General features: G+C 49.7%; 1 protein-coding gene across 6 annotated transcripts in view; it reads right to left on the reverse strand.

The window, feature by feature from the left end:
- SLC4A4 (solute carrier family 4 member 4) overlaps positions 1–26,384 on the reverse strand; it is a 146,985-nt gene that overhangs the window by 64,687 nt on the left and 55,914 nt on the right. For all 6 annotated transcript variants that reach the window (XM_030450129.1, XM_030450128.1, XM_030450130.1 and 3 more), the window contains exons 4-5: positions 6,983–7,118; positions 2,816–2,976 (exon numbers count right to left, since the gene is read on the reverse strand). In XM_030450129.1, the coding sequence (XP_030305989.1) occupies positions 2,816–2,976; positions 6,983–7,118 (297 nt within the window). The remainder of the gene's footprint in view (positions 1–2,815; positions 2,977–6,982; positions 7,119–26,384) is intronic.

The following is a 26,384-nucleotide window of genomic DNA, read 5'->3' on the forward strand; positions in this document are numbered from 1 at the left end:
TCCAAAACCAGAATTCACTGATTTATTTTTAATGAAAACCTCTCTTAGGTACATTGGTTTGGAAATGTAATATCAGTGTTTCCATCCAGCAAAACTCATCAGCCACCAACACAGACCTACTGCACCGAGACTCCCTTCTCCTGTTTGCACAGACACCACTGAGCCTGTTTCAGATCAGTTGTACCCAGGGTGAGGTCACAGAATCACAGAGTTATCAGTGCTGGAAGGCACCTCTAGAGACCACCTCTAGAGAACCAGCTAGTCCAAAAGCTGGTTCTGTTTCAGGAAGGGAATCTGCTCTGGCCCTGTGTTTTTGTCAAGAAGCCCCAACTACACTGCCAGTTCCAGTATGCTCCCAAAAATACCACAGTAAAACTTCCATCAGGTTCCACAAGGTGTGAGCTCACCTCACAGGCCCCCAGTAAAACCTAATCTAAAGAAAGCGAAAAGTCCTGGAGATGAGTAACTAATTCAATTGCTCACCCTGAGAACTGCACTGAACTGATGGCCACTACAAAAGGCAGAACTTCCTCCAGTTGTCACAGGAGGGATTTGGTGGCTTTGCCTTCAAACTGAATCCCCAGGAGAAAGGGCTCCCAGCCACTGCAGGGGTGCTCCCATCCCATCCCATCCCATCCCATCCCTTGCTGCTCCCCTGTCCCACAGGAGAAGGCAGATCCAGAAGCAGGCAGATTCATTAGGGATCTCTGTCGTGCATTACATCTCACATCAAGTTGTTCCCCTGATCACTCCAGCTAAGGGGCTGTCCCCCAGGGGGAACTGGCAGCTCTTATTTGTCTGCCAGGAGCTTTTAGTTGTGCTAATAATAAAAGTTATGGGGAAGTGGGGGCAGGACATGCATTGCATTTGCTAACTCAGTGAGTCAGAAAGTCATCCCCTGCCTGCTGCCTGCTCACATCCCCAGGGAAGGAGCCTTCTGCCAGCCAAGCTCAGCAAAGGATGCACGTAGGTAGGGTGCCACAAAATGTTGGGCAAAAGGTTCATTTCTGTAAAGTGCCATTTTTCTGGAAACTTTTGTTGTTCATGGATTTTTTTTTTTTTTTTTTGTCGTGGATTTTTGGAATCTTTCCTTCAGAACAACACGTCTGTCTTCATCAAGATTATCCTTCTCCAGCTGGCAAGTTTTAATTCCTTTCCATGCTTCTGATATAACACAAATCATCAGAGAGAGCTCTGACTTTTTCTTTCCTGCGTGTCACTGCTAGACACAACCAAGTGATGATGATGAAGTCATGCCAGAAACCAAGTCTGCAGCTTCTTGGACATCTCTTCTAGCTCATTAAAGATCTAGACCAGAAAAAATATTTTCCTCAGAACAGTGTTCCAGTGACAGCAGGCACTGATTTGTAACTTAGTCTCCCAGGAATTAGATTTAATTTGTGTGTTGGAGAAGGATATTGAATGTGACATCTTGTAGGGACTTCAAAAAGAAACCTCGTGTTTGAGGGCTGAAGTTCTGGACCACTGGTATCAGTTGCTGTCTTCTGAAGCACATTCAGCTTCAGCAGAAATCTTCAGAGGCTTTTGGTTGTTTGTGTGGGTTTTTTAAGCTTTGCAAAGCTCTGTGTTTGCATAGGTAGAGACGAAACCCCAGGAAGATAAATGCCACCATAAGCACCAACAAAACCAACCTCAAACTCTGTAGATAAGAGCAGAGGCAGCTTCTGCAATCCCATGTCTTACCAACCAGTGCAACGTCTGATATCTGAACATTTCATGCCAGGACAATTTTGAGCCAGCTCTCATGGGGTTTTTATTTCATTTTACTCTTCTACACCTCTTCACACAATGGCTTCTAACCTCAGAGTTTTGGTGAAATGACCCCCCTGGATGGCTCACTTGGAAATATTCTCTTAGTGTGTCCTCTCACGCCATCAGAACATGCTATAGCTCTCAGCAATGTCACCAAGTGTCATCCCAGGCCATGGCTATTTTGACTGCAGAAAAAATGCCATCTCATTCAGCAGAGTGACACATCAGCTGGTCCTGCTCCTTGCTCTCCTCTGCTGGAGAGAAGCACCCCAACCCAAACAGAACCCCCCTGCCTTCAGCAGCCCACCCTGCCACCTCCTCACCCCAAAGCTGGGGGCCAGCACCCTGCACAAAGCAGGAGCAAAGCAGAGAGAGGGAAGCTGGCAGTGAACAGAAGCTAAGTCAGTGTATGCTGCTCTCTTCCCACACGTCAGGATCTAACAAGTTCTTTGCTCCAAATGGTTCTCCCAGAAAGGAGGCTGGAGCGAGGTGGGGTTGGGTTCTTCTCCTGAATAAGAAATGACACAACAAGAGAAAACAACCTAGGGGAGGTTTAGATTGGTTCCTATTTCTCCCTGGAAAGGGTTGTCAGGCCCTGGCCCAGGCTGCCCAGGTGAAGTCCTCGTCTCTGGAGGGACCCAGAAGCCTCACAGTTGTGGTGCTGAGGGACACGGGGCAGTGGTGCCCTTGGCAGTGCTGCATTAATAGTTGGACTTGATGGTCTTACAGGTCTTCTCCAACCAAAATAATTCTGTGATTCTATAGAATCACCAAAAAACAGCTCAAGGTAAGCACTAAGAATCACCAGTGCTGCTTCTTTCACTTTTCTTCTCAAACTCAGAACTACTCCTCTCATTTATCAGTTCTCCTTCTCCATGTACTTTGTTTTCCATTGCTATTCCTTGGAGGATTATTTCTTTCATTTCCTCCCTTATTGAAAGAGCAGTGCTTTTGTAGTAAAACCATCACTGACAGCCTCGTCAGGGTTAATTAATATTTGCAGAGAAGAGCTGAGGGAAAGAGCCAAAGCAGCTTTACTTACCCACCACCTGTGGGAGAGAAGTGACCTCTATATCCAGCATGATGGAGCCTTTCTCTATACACGTCCTTAACTCAAACAAGCTGTGCAGGGACAAGGTGGCCACGTGAGGTTTGCTCCATCTCTCCCCACCTTGTTCTACCTTCTCCTCAAACTTGATCCACCTAGGAGAGGGCAGAGCAACAGGACAGTGTGAAAGCTGCTGCCTCTGGGCAGACACACATCTCAAGGCACACTGAAAGTTCAAGCACACACACTTCTTGTTCCCCAAGTCCCTGGGGCCCCAAATCCACGACCAAGTTGCAGAGGCTTAATGACTTGGTACTGCTGAGTGGTGATAATGCTCTGCCTGCTTGTCAGCTCTTGCAAACAGGAGGTAAACCAGGTTATCTTCCCTAGCTTTCCCTGGGACTTGGACTTACACCCTGCTCCAGGGCCCTGAGCTCACAGGCAGCATCAGCAACCCAGCTGAGACCTGGCTGTCCTGGCACCAAACCAACCTCAACTCAACTGCAGAGGGTCAGGGAACCCAGGCACACCTAAACCACCTCCAGTGAGACGGGCTGAGCCCTGCAGCTCCACACAAGGGGAAAAAAAAATCAGCATTTCTGGAAATAAGGTGACTTGTATTTGAGTGTTCACATGCAGACAATAACATCTGAAAATGTCACACTGCCAAAACTCAGCAGCCCCAAATTACACTGCCCCATGCCCACAGGCTGGTGGGGAGGATGTCCCACTCAGACCTGAAAATGTTCTCAACAGAACAAGAGAGGCACCAGAGGAGCAGACCCAGATGAAGGGGTCTTTCCCTCCTCCCTTGTTCTTTCCCCCCACTGTCTAGCTGCTGATTAATGATTTAGCAAAGTGGGTCTGAAGAAACCAGAAAGCTCATCTCCAGCTGAAGATCAGAGCAAAGGTTAAATAATTTTCTGTGCTCTACACTCTTTTCAGCCCTGGAACAGTGTCCTGGCAGCAGACAAGCAGGAGGGTCCCCTCCCTCAGCACCAGGCTGCAGCCCAGCCCCAACTTCCCTACTGCAATAATCTCTTGTTGAGACTTTTTTTTTTAACCTAAGCTAGAAGCCTGAATTTGATCTCAAATTAACAAGGTTCTGTTCAGTTCCCCCAATCTGGGTATTGCCCAGGACAAGGAAGGGCCTGGAGCCATCCTGTGCATTTCCAAGGATGTGTATTGTGTGTGACCCAGATGTGGTGAGCCCTGAAAGAGCACAAAGGCTGCAGCTACAAAGCATGGTATTCAGGCTGATCAATATTGGCTTCCTGTTTACTTTTCTCACTATAATCCACAATACAAACACAATAAAACAAGTTTTCCCTGGCAAGCCTGTTTGGACTATCACCTGCTCCAGTCAGCCATTCCCAGCATCTCCTCTGCAACCCCCTGCATCCAGCAGAGCTGTTAATAATGTTCCCCTGAGCAGCAAAGGGTGGCAGAGGCATCCATGGACTTTTATGCCTCTGGGGCTCCAGGAACTACACTGATGGTTCCCATAAGGCTCTCCTGGAACAGGGGACTTGGGAATTCAGGTGCTGGAGTAACACCCTGAGTTCCACCCTGTGCCCTGCACAGTCAGCCAGGTGAGCACAGCCAGGAGCCACCTTTTTATTTTTATTATTACAGTCACAAAAAGGATTGACTAAAGATGTGTTAATGTTGTAACATTAACACATGAAGGACTTGGATGCACTGCCTGGCAAGAGGGTATAGAAGAAAAAATAACCAAGTGAAAAACCTGCCCTCCATCCCACAGTCCTCCCACTCCTTTCCTCTGGCATCTCATCCTCTTTCTGCTGCCTCTCTGCCTCACAGAATGACAATCCTGGTCCCCACATGTACCATACTGAGCCTCACAACAGACTGGTGGCCTCCAGCTGCTGCAGATCCTTTCCTTTCCCTAGTTTGCTCTGTCCTGTAAGTACAGCTGGAATGCAAGCACTCGGATGCTGCTGCAAGGACTTGGCCATTCACACCAGGTAAATCCATGCCAAGCACTAAAACATGAACCAGGAGCACCTACTGATCCACAGCTTCAGGTTACCCTCCAACAAGCAAGAAACCTTCTCTGTTACTGCTCTGTTTCTAGGGCACTTACAGGGCTTTGCTGAGGGTCCCTGTGCACAGGAAGGAGGTTACCCCAAAGCATCCCCTCATTGTCCCCATGGCCCCCATCACCCTGTGCTAACAGCCAGCAGGGCTGTGCCAGGGACTGAGACATCCTCAAGCCCTGGTCATGTCTGAGCTTCCCTTCTGTCAGAAATGTCACCGTGTGCAGGGGGACAGGGTCAGCCTGTTCATAGTGGGGCTGTAACACAGACAGCTCAACTCACACCCATCAGGAATCAGGAGTGTCACCTTCTGGATGCACCTTTTAATCAGCAGCTCAAAGTTCCTGCTAGAAATTTCCAATGGCCCGTGCTAGTTAATTTTCTATTGCCCAGAACAGGTATGGAAGGGCTGGTGTAACTTGCTACAAACCCTTTTAACACACTCTATCCTGACGGTTCCACACCACCTCAAGTCTCAGAGCTGCAGCTCCTCTGCCCACCGAAGCAGAGAGCCAGACAGCTCCAGCTCCAGCTTGCAGGGTTTGTTGGGCAAGATTCAGTCATCTCAGAAAGATCCTTCAAGATCCTGAGCACTCTGCAAGGTCACCAGCATGTGAGTCAGGAGGATGGAAGAGGTTTGGGAGGTCCCCACTGCCTGAGCAGGATGCTCAGAGCATGCCATGCACACAGGGAGCTCTGCAGAGCAGCACTGCCCAGCTCCTCCCAGCACTTCTACCAAGGAGGGGGGAAAACACAAACCAGAAATCATTGTCCAGAGAAGCAGCAATCCTCCTTTTTTCTCTCCAGCCCTCCCTCAGCACGAAGGGAAACAGCAGGGCTTTGGGACCTGTCCCTTCTCAGCAGTGCCATTTGGGGGCTGAAGGGGAAGAGCTCCCCAATAGTCCCACTATGGAGGTGAAAGCAGAGACTGCTCCACAAGAAATGCCACGCTAAGGGCTGAACTGTGCAAAAGCTTCAACAAACTGTCACTCAAAACTCTTCCCAGAGACCTACATGGGGACAGGGAAAACCAGAAATTGCTGTAAAAAGCAGAGGTTGATGGTGCAGGTGACAGAACCCAAGTACTGAACTGATGGTAAGAGGCAGGAAGAGCAATAAAGGGAGGAAAGGATGAGCAACAAATAAGCAGTTAAAGAGTAAAAGGTGAGAAGCCTTTCAAGAGGCTCTCCAAGTGTCCAAAAAGTAAAAATAAAGAAAGATAAGGGGGTAAAGAGGTAGGTGGTGGGTAAAGAAGATTAAGGTAACCAAACAAGACGGGCTCAATCTGAACACAGGAGGTGCCCTTAGGACTGGAAGGTGGGGAAAGAGCTTAGCCCAGCCACAATAAAGGAAAAGAAAAAGCCCCAGGTTAAGGGGGGGGATTGGGACCAGGGAAGGCAGAGCCCCCATCTGCCCTCCAGCTGGGGGAGCACCTTTTTCTGCTGGGAGGTTTCAGACCTTCACAGCAACCAGCCTGCAAGTAGGGGCTTCCCATTTAAGGCAAACCCAAGAAAAATATTTTTACTGTTTAAAAAAATACAAACTCTATAAGGCTAGAGGCTAAGCAGCAGTTTTAGATCACAAATCCAACCCAATGGCTTTTTGTTGGTGGTGTTCAGATGTAATTTGAGTCAAGCAGATGGAAAACACGTGCCAATTTTTTTCTATGTTTTTTTGCCCATGGTTTTGGCATGGGTTTTTTGACCAAACCAACAGTAGGATCAAAGAAACGGGCACAGAACTCAACCAACTCAAAGCAGGCAACTCAATCCAGCATTTAACACGTCTCTTGAATCATTTCCTCAAAAGAAAAATATTTTAGGATTTTTGTTTGGGGTTGTGTTTTGTTGTTGTTTTTTTTTTTTTTGCCTGTTTAAAATGAATTTCATCAGCAACTCCCTAGGAGAGGGACACAGTCAAAACTTCCCACCTTGAGGTGTGTGGTGGGCTCAGGCTCAAATCTCCCTTTGGGCAAGAGAATTGTAGAGAGGGCATCTGACCCCTGCCATTCCCCAGCCATCCTGCACGGCTGCCCCCACCTGAGGGATCCCACGGGGGTCCCGAGCTGCCTCCCTTTTGAGGTAAAGGAAAAGCAACCCACCTGGCAGTCTCCTTCCATTCCATCTCCTGTCCATCGATGGCCAGAAGTTCATCCAGCTCAGTGAAGAGCTGGGGGGGAGCGGGGCTGTCATCTTCCTCTCCGAGGATGAAGCGGATGCGCTCGGCGGCGGGGGAGACTGCAGAGGTGAAAATACTGCGGTTAACAGCCTGGGAGATGAGCAGGGAGGGCAAGCTCCTCTCCTGCCCCTGCTCCCCAAAGCCATTCAGCTGTTTCTCCAGGCTGTCTCTTCCATGGGACATCCTACTGGGTGCGGGCGGCGGGGCGGGAGCCAGGGGAAGGCTCTCTCCCTCTCCCTCTCTCCCCTTCTTTGCCTCTCGCTCGACTTCTTAAAAGTTGAAGCTGGGAGTAAAGTTCAGGAAAACTTGTCTCTTCCTACAGTCCTTAACTATCTTACAGCAACTTGCAGCCCTTGTAAAAGAAAACAAAGAGCACTATGGAGCTGAAGATCACCACCCTCGGTGGCGTGTGCCCGAGGACCTCTCGCGCTCTGATCAGCTCGGATCCCTCACCCCTTTTTTATACGACCTACAAACCAGTTTCAGCCAAGCTGTTTTGGGGCTTGCTGTGGCAGCATCCCAGAGCTGGCTTTCCCCTCCCTGCCAAGGAGGCTGGGGCTGCCATTGGCCTGCAAGGCGGGCTGGAACCTCCCCAGCCCCACTGCTGGGGCACAGAGGAATATTTAACAGGAAGGTTCTCTCCTCTATAGATGAAGAATGCGACCCAATGCCTTTAGTCAGGCACCACTGCACCCAGAAAAAACAACTGCCCCACTGGGGGAAGACAGCCCAGGTAGGCAAAAGAGATTCCATCCAACACAAGCTCTTTTAACAGCTCCAGCAAAGTTCATCTGCATTATTAACACAAGAAAAGTTAGCAGAAAACCCTTCCTGGTTAAGAAACACGAGTGGTTCAAAATTAAAACCCAAGAACGTCAAGGTCCCCATCCCAAAACCTCAGGGCATCTCCCAAAGGCAGCAGGAGCTCATGCCACAGGAGTCACCTTGCTGAAGGACATCTTGGGGGCTGTGTTTCTGTTCTGATCAGAGCACCTTCAAAGGAAGGTGTGATCCTGTGAGACTTTCAGACACCCCTTCTGCTGAATGCTTATTAGCATTGGAGTTAAACAGCAGACTCTGAACTTTGAACAGTTCTGCTAAAAACTCCTTTCTTCTCAAAAGATAGCTGTCTGTCTCTTGCAAAATGATCAATTACACCACGTGTCCAATCACCTCTGATTTTTTCCAGGGTAAACAAAGTCTCCACTTGCAAAGTGAAAAAAGGAGCCAGCAAGAAACCATCTCCTTCCCTCCCTTGTTTTTTTAACAGAAACTTCCATAGCTTGCTTCTTCAACTACTCAGCAAAAGTTGATGCAAATTCATTTTTTTCATCAGTGAAGGTGATGGAGAAATAGAAAATAACAGAAAGAAGATTTCTGTTCTATGGAAGTATATTTGCAGACATAGATACCCTTTACTGGGCATCTGCAAGGTGGGCAGGAGGGATGATACCACCCAGGTGATATCCATCCAGAGGACAGGTAACCCCATCACGTACCAGCCTTTTGGCTTTGACCAGTTACAGAGGAGCCCCGTGGCCCTTCTCTCTCAGCCCCAGAGAAGGAAACCTCTGAAGAGGTCTTTGAGCACTGCACGTCCTGCTAAACAGGCTGGAAAGTGATTTCCTTCTCTGGCTTCAATGGGAGCGGGGACGTTTCCACGTTCCTCCTGTGCCCTGGGACAAAGCCTCAGCAGCTCTGCCTTTCAGCACAGACACACAGCCTCAGTCAGAAAAGCTGTGGCATCCCTGACCACCCCTCAGTGCTCTTCCCCACAGCCCTTGCTGATCCTCAACACAAATAATCCCCTCCAGCCACCTCCACTCCTGCCCCAAGCCCATCACTCCGTGGCTACCATCTCAGAACCCTGGTTGCCCTGCCCAGGCTCTCAGCAGCACCCAAGGCAGACAGACCCCTGCCACCACATCCCCCCAGCCACACAGTGCCCACCACCTGGGAAAATCCCCAAACACAAAGGTTTTCCCATTTCTCAGCAGCCCCCCCTTTGAGCAAACCCATCACTTCCCACAAACCCAACGAGTTTTCCTTTGAGATGCTCCTGAGCAGAGAGAGAAAGGCTTCTGAACTGCAGATAAGACATTTAGCTACAGAAAAACACCTCAGCCCTCTTGGTGATGAGCACTCTCAGGTAACAACTAGTTCCTACAGAGTTTATCTTTTTGCTCAGACCCCTTTCTCAGAAGCTGTGAGGTGCATAAGGAGTGTTTGATTCTTTGCCTTGGAGGTGAGAGATGCACTCTGCACAACAGCTCCAAAACCTGTCTGCAAACACACAGCCTTCTGCCTGGAAATTGCCCTGGCAATTATCACAGCAATTTGGACTAAAAATCCCCATCTAAAAACACGTTTAAAATGAACATTAGTATAAATAATTAAGATTATCCTATTCTAAAAATGCAATTAGGCCTAACACCCCAGCTCATCTCTATCCAGGCAGCCCCTGGTGCCAGCTGCTTGTGCAGCAATCGATGCACACAGACACGTGGCCCCTCCACAATGCACCACATGGAGAATTAAAAGGTGATGCCTGGCCAAAAGAACCCAAACCACCTTATTGCCTCAGCCTGCAGACTTCCACTGCCTGTCTTCTCATCTGAACTGCTTTGAATTCCCTAAGTTGGTTGGAGTTGAGCTGCAGCCCACTCCCACTCCAGGCACTGGTGCTTGCATGGTGGTGGGAAGGGTCTGGGGAACCAAAGGTGGGAGATTGCAGCTCCTGGCTGCTGGTGTCTGAACTCTGCTCTCACCCTCCTGATGAGGAGTAAGCTCTGCAGGCAGAGCACCCCAAACACACTTTCTCCAGTATTTCCCCCCTCAGTCTGCACTACTGACCCCCAATACACGGGATTTCAGTATCACAGCCAGAAAAGCAGGAATCTGAGCTGACAGCCTCCTGCAAGCACCTGCTGCACCAGCACCTGCACACAAAGTGGCTGCAGAAGGCACCGGCTCCAGCTGAGGGGAAAATTCTCTCTTTTCAGTCATTTTGCAGTGGTTTTATTACACAGGAGTGTTACCCTGACACTTGATCTCATCCCAGGATAATTCCACATTTTCCTCACCGAAGTGCATCGTGAGAGCAATCACAGAAGGGTTCCCCTCCAACCCTGGACATACATCTTACACATCACCCCTTCTCTTTCTTTCTTTCTTCCCTCCTTCCCTTCTCTCTTTTCTCTGCTCATTTCCTATTAGCTGCATTTAGCACAGATGATAAGGTTCAAAATCCAATTAAGGAATTTGCCAGGTCACAGGTCTCCTCTGGCTGGCTTTACCACATGGGCTTTATTGCAATTTTGTAGGTTAATGGGCCGTTTCTGGGTTGTTTATGTGCTCTCTTTAGCAAGGAGAACAACATATTTTCATCTTAATCTCAGGAGTGAACACTGTGTGCTCAGTGCAGACAGCCAGGTATCAGCCTTAAGGACCAGAGAGCAATTAACCCGGGGGGTGAACCCTGCAGACCCCCCCTGCCTGACCTTTGAGCACCAGCCCCAGCCTTGGCCATCACCTTCCCCTCTACCTAATCCATCCAGTTTAGGAGCTGCTGGAACCAGCACCATTAACACCAGGATCACCTGCTGCTCACTCTGTTGGGTGCTACGTTCTTTGCCATCTTGCTCAAGAAATAACCTGGTGATGGACGGACGAAAAAAAATCCAGGGATTTGGATGGTTAGGATTATAGGTTAGGATTCTAATTTTTTTTGCCCTGAATAGGAGAGGAATTAAGGTATTAATTTGCAGAGGGTAAAACACTCCAATGTCCCATTTAAAGGGAGCTCTTGCCACCCCAAAGTGCCACCTCTTACCTCCCCTTCCTCCTGTCTGGTGACAAGCAGTCCATCAGGCAGCTTAGAGAGGACATCCCTTGCAGAGGAGAAGTGCCACAGCAGCAGTTCCTCCTGGTTCAGCTCAGGCCATTTATGAGCACAGTTTATACCCCCAGGGTTCCCAAAGGCAAAAGCAATCTCCATCAGCAGTGAGCAATCTCAGGGAGCTGGAGAGAGCCACATCCTGCTCCTGCCCACCCTGCTCCCTGCCCAGGGGACCCTGCCCAGCTCCCAGAGTCACCCCAGCTCCAGGAGTGCTCTCAGGGAGATGGTTACAGCCCTGGGATGGGGGGAACTGGGGTGGCTTCATGTCCAAGGAGCTCTTCCCCAGCCCACCAGCACGGGTTCCCTCCTGGGGTGCTTTGGGTTTTTTCACTTGCTGCCAGCAGCAACACTTGTGAGCACCCGTGGGACCTGGACCTCAGTCAGCTGCCTCCTCCATTCAGCCCCACGGAACACAAAGTTCTCAGGGGCTTTGAACTGAAGCAGGAGCTACAGAAATCCCCCAAAGACTTGGAGTGGAGCCTTCCCCAGAGCAACACTATCATGCCAGGCTATTTGTCAAACGTGCTCTCCAAACAGGCTCAGGAGAGCAGCCTGGGACTCTGCTCCCCTTGAATTTCTGGGGCTGTCCTCACTCAGCCAGACCTCAGCTCAGACCCATCTGCAGCCACAGCAAGCCAGTAAGTGAAATGCTGGTGCAGACACATTTATCAGATGTAAAGTCATTTTTTTCCTAGTTTAGCTGACTTGACTTTCAAACTTAATCCATTAACCAACACAGTTTTACCTGTGAGTTCATCTCCACACCAGACCTTACACAGATTCATTTCTCTTATGACTTATACCTCTGATTAACTGCCACTCATTCTCCTGGCCCTTCCTGCACAGACAAGCCCCCACGTTTGAGTATTTAATAGACACATTCAAGGCACCAGCTGGAAGTAAGCTTCCAGTCAGGATATTGGATAAGCAAACAAGGGCAGCTTTAGGAAGGAGAGCAGCCCTGCAGCCCCAAGCCCCAGCACAGTCCTGCCCCACCTGGGCTCCTAGCAGAGAGCAGCCTGAGCCACCAGCAGGTCCTGGGCACTGCAAAAACCCCCTGAAGGACAGGAGACCAAACTCCAAAAATGACAGCTCACTGAATTGTGGTTCTCCCCTGATACAAGTCCCAGCTGCAGGGCAGGGAGGACACTGCCTGTCCCCTCTGGTCCCATTACACACCAGGGACGGCAAGGGAAGCAGCAGCAATCTGGAGAGGTGCTGAGAAGGGTTCATGCTGGGCAGATCCTTGCTCTGCATCTCCCTGCCTTGACCAAGATCAGCCAGAAATACTTCATGGACTCAGCCTGGCAAGAAATGGTGGGGGGAAAGGTGCTGAACCAAGAGCAGGGTTTGAAGGGGAGAATCAGAGGATGGTTTGGGTTGGAAGGGACCTCAAAGATCACCGAGATCCAACCCCCTGCGTGGGCAGGGACAAGGCTCCAGAGCACCACCAGAGACAAGGTAGGTGAGGCATCCACACTGCCCACTTTTCACACCTAAAACCAGAAGTCACTCCAGATCACCACCTGGGGCCCCTTCACTGGGTGATGTGCAGCACCTGAGACAAGGCCAGAGGGTAAGGCAGGGGAGAGCTGGGCACTTGGTTAGCAAGGATGCTCAGCAATTCCAGAGCCTGGCACACAGCCTCTCCAGCCTGCTCTCCCATCCTCCAGGCAAGGATATTCCCAGTGTCACAGAACTGTCATGGTTGGAAAAGACCTCTAAGATCACAGCATCCAGCTGCCAACATCCCCCCCAATAAAACATGTAAATACACATATTTATCACTATCTGTGTCACCCACTGGGGTGTGCCCCCAGGTGCCCCATCTACATGGCTTTTAAATGCTCCCAGGGACAGTGCCACCACCACCACCTCCTTGGGCAGCCCATCCTCGGGCCTCTCCACTGCCTCAGTAAGGAAATTCTTCCTCAGATCTGGGCTAAACCCCTCCTGGTGCAACTTCAGGCCATTCCCTCTGCTCCTGTCATCATTTATTTGAGAGAAGAGGCCAGCACCCACCTCCCTCCTGCCTTCTCTCAGGGAGCTGTGGAGAGCAGTAGGATCAGCAGGGAGAGTAGCCCAGCTGGGTGACAGCCACCCAGGGCAGGACCTGTTCCCTGAGTCCCCTGTTCTCTATCAGCTGAGAGCACCCTGGAGCACCCCTGAACTCAGCTGCAGCAGAAGGACACATCAGAGCTGCTGAGAGCAATGCTGGCACCTGGAAAGGGTGCAGAGGGGCACACAGCAGCCCTTTCCCAGGCTCTCCCACCTCTGCCTCATCAGCTCCCAGCTAATCACTCTAAGCAAGCGTGAGAATTTCCCTCTCTCTCTCTGTAAATTTGGTTTCTTTTCTTACAGTGATCCCTTTCTGACCTGCCCTCAGCCCTGCCTGTACTGCAGATCAGCCTTGTCCACAGGCTGGACTTGGCAGCCTGCAGGGAACACTCAGGGTGTACCCAGACCCCATCCTCAGCTGGTTCCTGCACAGCTATGGGGCTGCTCGATCCATCTGGAAGCAGAAATCCAAATATGCCCATGCCTTGATGCTGACCCTTCCCAGCACAGAAGGACTGGCATTGACTGCCTCTGGAATAATCCATGTTTTGCTGGACTGTTGTACTGCATGATTGTACACGTTCTGTAAGCTCCTCTGCAGCATGTGGCATATATTAAGGCTTTGATCTGCAAAAAATCTTCAGTATTAGACAAATGCTTACTAATAACATATTCTCACCAGTGCCAGAGGAAAGGCAGCCTTTACATAACCATTTGCTGAGCATTCTCAGCTCCCTCTGCCTTCAGTGCTGCCCAGACCGTGCCCAAAGGTTTTGCCTACAGGTATGTGATGGAAACTTCCTTGGGGATGCAGGGAGAGGAAGCAAAAAAGGCCCAGAAGTGTCTCTCAGCTCCTCTGGAGGAGACAGCCTTCACCTGACCCCTGCATGGGGTACGTGGGCCAGGCAGCTCCCCTGGGTGTGCTGCAGCTAGGAGATGCCAAACCACCAGAAAAACAGGAAATTTCCCTTTTTCAGTCACTGGTTTAACATTTTCTACATTTGCTGAGTGCCATTCTTCATGACAAAGGCAGTGATGCCTCTGACACTTCTTTTTTCCTGCTTATTTAACAGTACAAACCACCCTGTTGATAATCCCTGGCATGATCTAACTCACAGAACAAGCAATTCCTTACAAAACATAGCTCACAACAGTATTCTGGACCTGTCCTGGAGGTCAGACATCCTACTTCAAGTTGTGTGAAAGTGCTACAGCAGCACATTTCTAAGGAGCTAATACCCTGCAAGTGCCAAAAAAAGAAAAAACAAAACCAAAACACAAAACCAAAAAAACCCCCACAAAACTTTAATAATAAAGCAAAAGCAGCATCTTGAGAAAGCCTGGCTATGTGCTGGGCTTGGTACCAGTCCCCACTGTCACACAGAGCTGGGATGCTGTCTGGCTCTGCACCTTCCTCAGGCTTGAACCCCAGTCAAGGCTCCAGTGAAACCAGTTCACAGCACCTGCCATAGAAAGTTCAAAATCACTCCCCAGTTCTCAACCTTTTCCATTTTCTTTGCCTTTCCTCCCTCTGCCTTTTGGAAGCAGTGGACTTTTCAGGGGCTCTCACAGAGAGGTGCTCTTTACCTCCAGAATCCTGCTGGGATCTCATTCCCAAACCACGATCACTGGCTAGCACCAGTGATGGATGGGACCCAGCTCTCCTCTGCTCCCCCACCATGGGCACACAGCAACTGCTCAGCACAAGGCAGCACAGGAGGAAATCCCTCTGCAGCCAGCACAAAGACCCCATCTTCCTTTCTATCACTGGCAGGTGACTCCCCCAAGGCAACTGTAAAGCTCCTCCAAGTACTGCCCTTTCCTTGCACCAGTCACAAGCCCTCCTGACAAACTACTTCTTTTTTAAGTTACTATTGCTCATTCACTCCCTTTTTTAGGCACTGGTGAGAGCCCAGTGACATTGTTAAGGACACAGCTACAACAACTTTGGGCTCTTTTTCTGAGTTCCAGCTTGCACACAGTGACTGGAGGAAAGTTCCCTTCCCTCTGTGCACTCCCAGACCAGCCCCGGAGCTGCAAAGGACAACTTGGTGCCTGTTCAGCTCCCCTCCCAAGCAGGGTTTCAGCATTGTCCCGTTCCATCAATCTCCACATCATCTCTGAGCATTTCAGCACTTCCCAAAGGCTCCAGCAAGGGCTGGGCAGAGCAGCCCCAGGAAGGAGACCCAAGGAACTGAGTGCAATGATTTCCAGTTCTTATTCCTGCAGCTCCAGTGCCTGCCCAGCCCTTCATCCTGCTTGCTTCCCAGCCAGCATCTCTGCCTGAAATCCAGCCCATCTCTGTTGCCAGGCAGGATTTCCAGGAGTACTGAATGTCTCTGGCATCAGACACTTTTTGCTTTCAACTCTTTTCCTTTTGCCACCCCCCCTTCCCTCCCCTCCCGGTTTTTAGCGTTGCCAAATACCATCTCTGCTTCAGGCATGGAGAAAAAGTCCATTATTATTCCTTACAATCCTTGCAGGAGAGCAGCACACACACACACAAACACCAGAGAGTCCAGAGCAGAGCCAGAGGGGTGATCTGAGAATTGGAGAACCTTCAGATGGGGAGAAGCTGAGGGACTGGGGTTGTTCAGCCTGGAGCAGAGGAGGCTCCCAGGTGAGCTCAGAGCAACCTTCCAATATCTGAAGGGGCTACAAGAAAGCTGGGGGAGGGCTTTGGACATGGGGGTGGAGTGAGAGGACAAGGGGAAATGGTTTCAAACTTAAAGAGGGGAGATTTAGGTCAGACATTAGGAAGAAATTCTTTAATTTGAGGGCAGTGAGACACTGGAATAGGATGCCCAAGGAAGCTGTGGCTGCCCCATCCCTGGCAGTGTCCAAGTCCAGGTTGGATGGGGCTTGGAGCAACCTGGGCTGGTGGGAGGTGTCCCTGCCCATGCAGGGGGTTGGGACTGGATGAGCTTTGAGGTCCCTTCCAACCCAAACCACTCCATGGTTCTGTTCTCTGACCCTTTCTCCCCAGAGGTGGGTGTACAACCCTCTTGGGATCAGTAGCCCAAGGCCATGCTCATTACCAGCCTTGGTTCTGAACAGCAACAAATCCAGTTTGGGTTGAACAGGAGGCACAGACACAGCCCAGAGGCACTGCCACCTCCCACAGAGGGAAAAAAGGGACACAGAGACACACGGGGAGATGTCTTTGATGAAGAGCTGTTGTTCTTCCCCAGGTGACAGGGCTGGGGGCCGTGTGCTGCCTGTGCCCATCACACAGCTCTGCCCTGCAGCCTACACCCAGCTGGAGCTCCCGAGGCCTCCTCAGCTGGAGCAGCAGCAGGAAGAAGGTGCCAGCTTCTTTTGGGATGCTTTGGGAAAGCTCAGCTTTTCTTTCCCCCCATCCCCACCTGAAAAGCTCCATTCAGTGACAAAGGGCCCCTTGGCTCTCAGAGGGTAACAACCACTTTATCTCAAAAAGCTGCAAAGGAGAATTCAGACAATTCAGACAATGCCCTCATTGACTGGGGGAGCAGCAGGGTCTGGGCTGGCAGAGCAGTTACAAAACCAGTTATTTTCCAGTTGGGATGCTGGGCTTTGCTGCAGCAAAGCAAGTTCCATCAAGCAGGTCCAGCCCTTCAGTGCCCCCCTGCATTCTGGGGTTCAAAGGCTGCCCAAAGCCTGGCCCCAGCACTTCCCTCCCTGGGCAGCCCTGGACATGTTCTCCCATCCTCAGGATCTTACTGGGGGGGCAAAGCAAAGCTGCTGCTGGACAGACCACTTCTCTCAGGGCTTTTTCTCCCCGAGCCAAAACAATTCAGAAAAGGGCTCTCACAATGCTACTTTAGTAGCAGAAAGACCCTATTGAGATCCAGACACAAGAACCAGTTTTGTTCCTGCCTTTAAAAATTAACCACCATTAACCTGAGGCTCGGGGTGGCCTGGGGCTGCCAGCAGCACAGCCCTTCCCACTGCCTGCCCTGAAAGAAACTCCTGATCCAACTTCTTCTCAAAAGGTGAGGGACATTTCTGCACCTCCTGCTCTTCACTGGTTTCCCCTTGCAACAGCAAGTAGAGTCCAAGCTTCTCACTCCTTTTTACTCCTGAATTTCAGAGACTCACCCCCACCAGCTCCTACATGCACAGGGCTGGGAGATGCTGGAACAACAGGCAGGGTGGCTCACAGATAAAGTTGGCACCTTCAGATGTGTCCCACTGCTCTGGAGGGGACACCAAGCCCTGCAAACCCAGTCCCCCAGAGAAGGGATGAGCTCCTGGTACCCCTGGGGCAGGAGCTCAGCAGGTTGCAGAGTCTGAGCCCCAGCTGCCCAGAGATGGACACAGCCCTGATGCTGAGGTTTATAGGAGCTCCCAGGAGGCAGGAATCACAGAAACACAGAAGGATTTGGGTTGGAAGAGACCTCTCAGGGTCACCCAGTCCAACCCCTGCAGTATCAGGGACACCCTCACCCAGATCAGGTTGCTCAGAGCCTCCTCAAGCCTCACCTTGAACATCTCCAGGGATGAGGCCTCAACCCCCTCCCTGGGCAACCTGGGCCATGGTTCCACTGCCCTCATGGGACACAACTTGCTCCCAAAATGAGGATCTCTCATGGGAGGTTAAGTGACAGGGCATCACCCCCCAGGCACTTCAGATATGTCAATAGCAGAACCAACTGTTGGAGAAAGCAAAGGAAGATGAGATGAGTTTGTTAAAGAAAAGAATTAAAAAAGGAAAAACCAAACCACCCAGAGGTGGCCAAAGAAATGCTGCTGAGCCACGCCAGGCTGGCCATGGACACCCCTCCTGGGCTGCAGGACAAGCACCCAGGTTTGGGGTGAATCCTGGCACCTCCTGCACAGAAGAGGAAAGAGCTACTCGTGTCTGAGAAGCAGGGGGAGGAAAATGGACAAAACCAGTGGGTTTGCTGAGGGCTCACCTGGGCTGGGAGGAAATTTTACTGCTTTAAGCATAGTTCTGTAATTCAATCAACCAGCAGGAGAAAAAAAAAAAAAAAAGTAAAAAAGCAAGACTGTTATCCAATGTATTTCCCCAGTACAACTAAGGCCAGGCCAGCTTTCAGTCAGTGACTGCACTGCAATCAGGACTAATCCACTCAGGAAAAGGACACTGCCAAAGCCAAGGAAGGAAGAAAGCTAGTTCAAACAAACTTATTTTCCACTGAAAGATGAGAAAATGGGTATCTAGAGATTCATTTGGAAACTACTTAAGGAATGCAAAGTGAGAGATCTGTTACTGAAACAGAGGCTCCAGGCTGTGAGGAAGCAGCAATGCAGAGGACAAGGAGGCAAAGCCCAGTTCACAGCATCCCAGGGTGGAAGGGACCTCAAGGATCCCCTGCTCCAACCCTTCTGATATTATTGTTTATCTGAGATCTCTCAGCACCCCATGAGCTGAGACTTCAAACTTTCCAAAGGGGGGAATCCACCCCTGGGAGACCATCCCACTGCTTCACTGTACTCAGTGACATCTTAGTCCAACACAAGCCCAGGTCAAAGCAAAGCCACCAACTGTGACAATAAGGAAGCTTCAACGTGAAACTGGAGAGCAAGGCACACAAGTGAAATGAACTCATTAAGAACATTAGCAACAGGAGCAGAGAAGCAGTGGGTGAACTGGACCACCTGGGAGTGGGATGGCCCCTGAAGAGGATTAAAACTTCTGCAGCAAAGCTTTGTGTGCAGCCCCTTCCCCACAGTGCAAGGACACTTCCCCAGGGGAGGCAGCTGGGCCATAAAGGTGTCTGCAGAAGGAGGATGAGATGAACTCAGTGACAGCTGGCCAAGACCCCATCCAGCCCCAAGGTTTTACTGAGCTCTGGAACATTTTGTCCAGCCTGAAACCCAAGCAAAGAGCAATCGATCCCTGAAACACCAGGAACTGGTCCCCAACTAATTTCAGGTGCTTCACTGCACTGCCACAGAAAGAAAGAAGTTCTTTTACCCTATTTCCATTTCTTTCTCCTGCCCTTTGGAGGCTTTCTCCCACCCTTTGGGGTTTCAAAGAGCCCAAAAGGTCAGCATGCCTTCATTTGCCCCCAGCCTGTTGGGACTCACACAGACCTGGGGGACTGTAGTTAAAAACAAAACCATTAGCAGAGTTCTGGGAATCCTACTTAAGCAGGTTTGGGTTTGTTGGTTGGCTTTTTTTTTTTTTCCCCTTGTCTTTTAAGCTCCTAAATGCAACTTTAGCAATTATTGGTTTATGTAATTGCCTAACATTTAATGTTTGCAGCAATGTTTTACAAGTAATTTACATGGAGTTCACTCAATGCTTTAGGGTTAATTGGTCTTTTGTCGTGCATTAAGCAGCTTGTTAATTATTAGAGGGTTGGGAGGCAAAAAACAAGCAGGAGGTCAGTTTGAGGAGGGCTTGGACTGAGCAGAATGGCTGCTTGTAATTAGCACAAGGCATGGGGAGGGTGGCTTTGGGCCTGAGGATTGACCTTCTGATGGGCTGCCCCAGCCTCAGCCCCAAAGCAAGCAAGCCATGAGTGCAGGGGGGGTGTTACCAGATCTTGGTCTCCTCTGCTCCACCTAGGGAAGGAAGAGGCAACATTTCCTGACCTTATTGCTGCTCATCAGGCAAAGATGAAACCACAGAATCGTTTTGATTGGAAAAGACCTTCAAGATCATCAGATCCAACCATTAACAAGAGGAGAAGAGAGGGAGGAGATGCAATTCCTTGTGCTTGGCACAGAGAATGGAAGAGGGAAACCTGACAATGTGGGAACACCCAAGACAAATGGGTGGAACAAGGAACACAAGGAGGATGCGGAGAGATGTGTCCCTGGGCCAACCCTACAGAAACAAAACCAAGCACCCACATTTCCAGCTTTCTGGACCAGAGGACATCCAGCCCACACCTCAACACCTCAATATTGAGGCACAAGTAATTTTGCACCACATTTGCTAAAAGGGAACCCCAGGACATCTCCTCCTGTCAGCCCAGGAGCATCCAAAGAGCTCAGAATGATTTGAGAGGGAATTGTGCCTCCTTGGAGCCCTGTCCCACCTGCCCCTCTACCTAACAGAAAAGACATGATACCATAACTCAGAAGCTACCATTAATAACCTAATTCCCAAGCTGGCCCTGCTCTGAGCAGAGGTTTGCACCAGATGACCTCCCTAAGAGCCTTCCAGCCTCATGTATTCTATTCCATCAGCAATCTCCACCTACAGCTGATCTCCACTCCTGGTATCTGCTGCCCAAACGTGAGGGCTCTGCCAGGCTTTCAGAACACCTTTCAGGGATGAAGAGAGACTGGCAGCCCCGTGCTGGTTTTAATGATCTGGTTGGCACCATGAGCTGGGAGGCAAGATCAAAAACTGAAGTGAGGAAAGGCCAGCTCTGCACATTGGAACCACCTGCAAAAACCAAATAACAAACAAACAAAACCCACAAACAAATAAAAATAACACATCCAAGTGCCCAACTACAACTTCTTCTTTGGTGTTTAGTCAGATGGAGCTACTAATAACCCCCACCCTGTGGCAGCCCAAAGCATTTCATCCAGGAGCCCCCACTCCAATGACTCTGGATGCTGCAGGCATCCCCAGGTAGGTGCTGCCTCAGGACCAGCCAGAGGACAGGAGTAAAACAAGCCCAAAACAAGGCAGGTTCCTCTGCCTTCAGGAATTGACCTTGCCCAACCCAACGTGGACCCAAACTCCACCTGCACCTTTCCAATCCTTTCCCAAGCACTAAAAAAGGGACCTGTCTGAGGAGCACCCAGGAGCCCAGCTGGCTGCCATAGGGATGCTGAGGATGTAAGGAAAGAAACCAGAAGGAAGAGGGGAAAAAAGAGAGACCAAGCCAGCCAGGTATGACAAGGAATCTTTTAAACAGCTTGGGATGGAGAGGGCAAACCAGGAATGAGCAGTGTTTACCAAAATGTGTTCCATCAAAGCAACATTTCCTCAAAAGGAGATCACTGGACAGGTACTGATCTCCTGACAGTCATTAAATGCTGCCTTGATTTCCTTTTAATTACTTCCACTGCATTTTAAAATGCTTTGTGAAACACAACGTAAGTATCTAAGCATGATGTGCTGAAACTCTGAACTCTTAAAACAAGGGAATTCAAATTATAGTTTCACTCTTGTTCAAACTTGCTGATTGAGAAATAAGGAATGGACTTGGGGTTTTTTCTAAAAAATAATTGATTATCAAGTCAAGTCCTAGTGTGGCAAATCATTAATTACTTTAACTCAGCAAAGGGGGCTGCTGCTTTCCTTCTGACCCCAGCAACGTGAGCTCCAGGTAGGTTTAGGAATAAAAACATGGAAATAACTTCCTGAGCTTCACACCTTGTATGTCCCAGTGCTCCAGCCCTTCCCTGCTGCTCTGTGCCTGGGCCAGGCTGGTTTGCAGGTCTGGCTCAGCACATGGCCACGAAACCAGGTAAAGGGCTGCAAAACCAGTTAGATTGCCACAAAACCAGTTCCAAGGCCACAACGTTAATTAGACAGCCACCCCACCAGTAAGATGGCCGCAAAACCAGTTTGATGGCCATGAAACCAGTTTGATGGGCATACTGCTGGTTAGGTGGCCATGAAACCAGTTAGATGGCCATGGAACCAGTTTGATGGGCATACTGCTGGTTAGATGACCATGAAACCAGTAAGATGGCCATGGAACCAGTTTGATGGGCATACTGCTGGTTAGATGACCATGAAACCAGTAAGATGGCCATGGAACTAGTTTGATGGGCACGCTGCTGGTTAGATGACCATGAAACCAGTAATATGGCCATAAAACCAGTTTGATGGGCACACCAGCAGCCAGGTGGCCACAATGGCACTGTCACTGGGAAGGTGAGATGGGATGCTGGTGCAGGAGAGGTGTCCCCAGCAGCACTAGGCAGGTGAAGGTCCAAAGCAGGCAGCAGGAGCAGAGGGTGCAGGGAAGTGACCTAGGGCTGAAAGTTCAGAGCCCAGGAGCTGGGCAGGGCTCTGTTAATCCTGATATTGAAAGGCCCTGTCTGGGTGCCAAGCAGGCAGCTCCTCTGACAAGGGTGGCTTTGTCTCACAGCCCCCTCCACCTCCCAGCACATGGGAAACTGCAGCAATTCCCTTGTCGAGCAGAACAACTAAGCTGAGTCACTTGGAATCACAGGCTTTCAAGGTTAGTTTGCTGTTGGAGCCAGGACATATTTCCAGTGCTTCTCAGGACTGAAAACAACCTTCTACTTTTAATGACTTTGCCTTTTATCTTTAATAAGGGATTAGGAGTTATTTTTCCAGCTAATACCTTAAAATCCAGATAATCATAAAAGCAATCAGTAATACCCAATATATGTTAATTACTCATTTTCTTCTCCTCTCTGGTTGGCAGGCTGTCACTCATGTACATTAATTTGTCTATAATAAGGCTGCAAATCAAAATCAACAGAAAGCTTCAGGGTCCTCTGGGGAGTCACAGGTTTAGATTTGGGGGATTAACAGCAGATTATATCTGCAACAACAGGGAAGAAAACAACATGATGGTCAGAGACAGGTTGAACCATCTGACCAGCCATTTACCTGTGCCTGGACCTGCAAAATTCCCCCAGGAGTCAGAACGGAGCCCAAGAGTGCTGGAAAATAAGCTGAGGCACTGGAAAAACCTTTCAGCTATGGAATAAGTGCAGTCAAAGATGAGCTTGCCAAATCTTTCCCAGTGACATGAAACCCTACAATAATTTGATCTTTTCCACCTTAAGCTGCCCTGGCCTTTCCAAAGGGAATCTGCAGGAACAGGAGGTGTAGGAGCTTTCCATCTGAGGGCAGATGGGGGCAGAGGGCAAAGCTGAAGGTGCTGGGATAATGAGGAGAGCAGCACCTGGCTCAGGAAGGTACCACTGGGACTGCAGGATGGATGGGATGGCATCCAAAGCCAACACTCAGCTGCTTCTGTCCTCCCAATGCAGGGGACTTTCTTCTGCTCAGGTTAATGAGAACACTGGAGCCAACACTGCTGCTGTCTCAGCTCAGGAATATCCATCTGGGAAGTCCTGCAGGAGACACTTGTGCAGGAAGAGGGGAGGATGTCCCCCAGGAGGCTGAGCTCCAGATAAAGCCCTCAGGTGGCAGGAGGGATTTCTCATCATCCATTCACGAGAGCAATGAACTAAAAGGCTGAGATCTGGGTGAGAAAACCCAAAAAATCAGACCCTGCAACAAGGACAGAGCTCTCACTGCCCACAGCATTAGGAGCTCTCTCATAAAACACGAGTCAAATCCTTCTCCTCTGGATTTTCACCTGCATGCCACAGCATCCTGGCTGAGCCTAGCCTGGAAGAAACCACTGGAACTCATCTCCAGCCTGGTGTTGGAAGCAGGTCCCTTGATTATGTACCCAGGGCCTCATCGAGCCAAATGTGAAACATTTCCAGCACACGTTTCCTTCCTATCATGGTCAAGAATTTTTTTCTCATAGCTGGGTGACTGGAGCACCAAAGCATTCAGGACAGTGATGTAAAATGTGGGGAGATTTTTCACCCAATCATTTGCTTTAAATACTTCCTTAATAAACCAACTGAATACCTAACAGATTAAATTAAGACCCAAACTGTACCATAATCTACCAAGAACATGAAAAATGAGAAGATGGCACTGAATAAAGAGCAGAAAGTCCATTTGTTCTGAAGATTAGGGCAAGTCAAAGTGGTTAATCCAAGGGAGAATCACTGCCAGATCATCCCAGCTCCTGACTGCTAATGCAGAGATAACAGTCCCAGCTCTTGACTTTATTAAAGTCTTCAGCTCCTTAAAGACATTAAATGGGCAGTGACAAAAGAGGAGAGGTTTCTTCTCAATTCCCAGCTAGGAAAAGGGGCAGGAAGATGAGATCTAAGGTGCTCAGTAGCTCAGGTAACACTTCTCTTGATTCCTAAAAGGATGCCAGCTGGGGAAAAGAAACCAAGACAAGCACCAAACCCCTCCAGCAGCTGCATCCAGAGAAGGGATCACAGCCTCCCCCTGGGATACCTTGGGCTGAATTTCAGTTCCCATCCCCCCAGAGCACTGACACCCACCCACAGATAACTGAGTTAGGGGCTGTGTCCTGCCTCTAGTCAGTAAAAAACAAAACTAAAATGCATCAGTTAGTACTTCTAATGCAGAGAACTCAAGTGCTGACTAATTGTAGGTTATATTATGGGATTTCAACAAATATTTCTAAGTGCAAAGTGGCTGCCAAAATGGAATGATAGATCCAGTGTGAAAGAAACATCAATGTCAAAGAAATCTGAGAATCAGCTTCCCTTTAGGAAATCATAAAAAGTGTGCAGCCAGATTAAAACCCATTATTTAAATTAAAGTTTCCTCCTTGCTGATTCAAATCACTGATGACACGGAGGGTTTTTTTACTCTCTTTTTTTGAGGCACAGCAGGCTCTCTGATGAACTGTCTGATACATTACTTCAGCTACTGCCTCCAGTCCTCCCCAGGAGATGAGGGCTCCAGGAAAAAAGGAACATTCCCCCGGTCAGCTAGGGAAGGAGCAGTCTGTGAGGAAGAGGTGAGGCTGTGGAGTGGGAAAGAATTCCTTGAGAATGCCATGCAGGTGCCAGGATCATCTCTTGTGAAGAGCCCCACTCTTCTGTACAGAAGAAATGTTACAACAAAGTCTTTGCTGCTTTCTGCTTCTAAAAGAACAGAGCAAAGGGTCTGGAAACCTTGACTGAGGTGGCAGGACCTGAGCAGGCAGAGTGAGGACAGCACGTGTGCTCATCCCTCAGCATCCAGCTGTTCCCTTCCCTCAGTACATGGATTTCCTGCAGCAGCACACTCAGGAAAAGAAGGAAAAAACAATGCAAACCAAAGCAAAGGTACTGAAATCTACCTGCCAGGAATCTGCTGTGCATTAACCACAGCACCTCACCCAGCCTAGGGCTGCAATCCCAGCACAGCCACCACCCAACCTCCCAAGGACAACTCTGTCACATGGGAAAATAACCTCAGAAGAAAAGGCAGGGACTTTGTACCCATCAGGTGCATTAAAGAAAACATGGTAAGGGGGAAAAAGAAGTCAGGAGCTGTCTTGAGGTGTTGCTCAAGTTGAGGAGCCCCAGGGAAGCACCAGCTGGGTCAGAGCCCTCTGCCCTCAGCCACAAGCCAGGTTCTGCTGCTGCACTTAGGAGCTGAAGTCAACTCTCTGCCAGCAGCATCCCAGGGAGGATGGGAATAGTTCCATTCACTGCAGCCTCTCAGACAAAGCAGGGCCTGGTCTAGATAAAAAAAGCTTTTCTTTGAGCCACATTGGGTTCTTATCCCCCAAAGAGACAGGAAATTGTGAGCAATAAACCCCAAGGATTCCTTTTCTAAGACCACTGTCTCTGAACACTGTCCTCCACCAGAGGTTCCCATCTGAAGCACATGCTTTGCATAACTTAAAGAAAATCCATGACCTTGCTAGGAAGCAAAATATTTCTTGCAAAACATTTGCCTTTGCTATGTGAAATCTGTCTGCTTTTCCTGAATGAAGGACACCAAGCCCCTGTCCTCACAAAGCAGCTGGCACTGACCTCACAGCTCTGCAGCCACGGCCTTCCAAGGAGGGAGCATCTTCTCTTCTGCAGCCAGTGCTGCCTGGGATGCAGGGGAGGGGGTTTCCCTGGGGTCCCCTCCCCAGGGTCAGGACAGGCACCTCTGCACCTCCACGTGGATGAGCTCCACATGCTCTCCGTGTGTCACAAGAGATGTTTGAGAAACCACTGCCCAGATGTGCAGGGGACCCTCTGGCTCAGCATCCCAGCCAGGGCTGACCTTGTGGAGGCCACCAGAGCCCCCTGGCACTGTCCCAGCTCATCCCAGTCAGCTTAGGAATGAAGCTGTCATTGCTTGTAAGAGCAAACAAACTTAACCAGAGATAAAGGCTTTGGTGGCCCAACACAGGAGCCCCAGGTGAAGCCAGAAACCTGACCTCACCTCCCACCCGTGCCTAAGAACACCCTGGGTACACCCCAGGAAATAGTCTTCCCTTTTTTTTCTGCAAATAATGCTTCTCCCCACCAGAAAGGATTGCAGAGATATTGAAAAACAACACCCCCACCACCACATAGGAAAAAAGAGAAGAAAGAAAATCAAGCCCAGCAGTGCCCTCTGCAAATGACTGTCCAATGGCAGGGAACAAATCCATGACAGAATGCCCAGGGAGCAGCAAGAAAAGGGATGCTGCCTGGGAAGTGCAGAGGAAAGCTGAAGAAGTCTCTGTGCCTACAGCCAAATCCACAGGGGGGGCTGGAAAACCTGGGACCACTCTGGTGGGCACTGAGCACCACTTCCCCCCCAGCTCATCCTAAATGTGGTCTGGAAAGGGGACTTGTCATCCCAGTGCCCTTGCTTTTCGTGGCACAGATACAGCCTGGGTTTGGAGGTGTTGTGTTTGGTTTGTTTAGGAAATAACAC

The sequence above is a fragment of the Calypte anna genome, chromosome 4A (assembly GCF_003957555.1).
Source record: "Calypte anna isolate BGI_N300 chromosome 4A, bCalAnn1_v1.p, whole genome shotgun sequence".
In the NCBI taxonomy this organism is placed as follows: domain Eukaryota; kingdom Metazoa; phylum Chordata; class Aves; order Apodiformes; family Trochilidae; genus Calypte; species Calypte anna.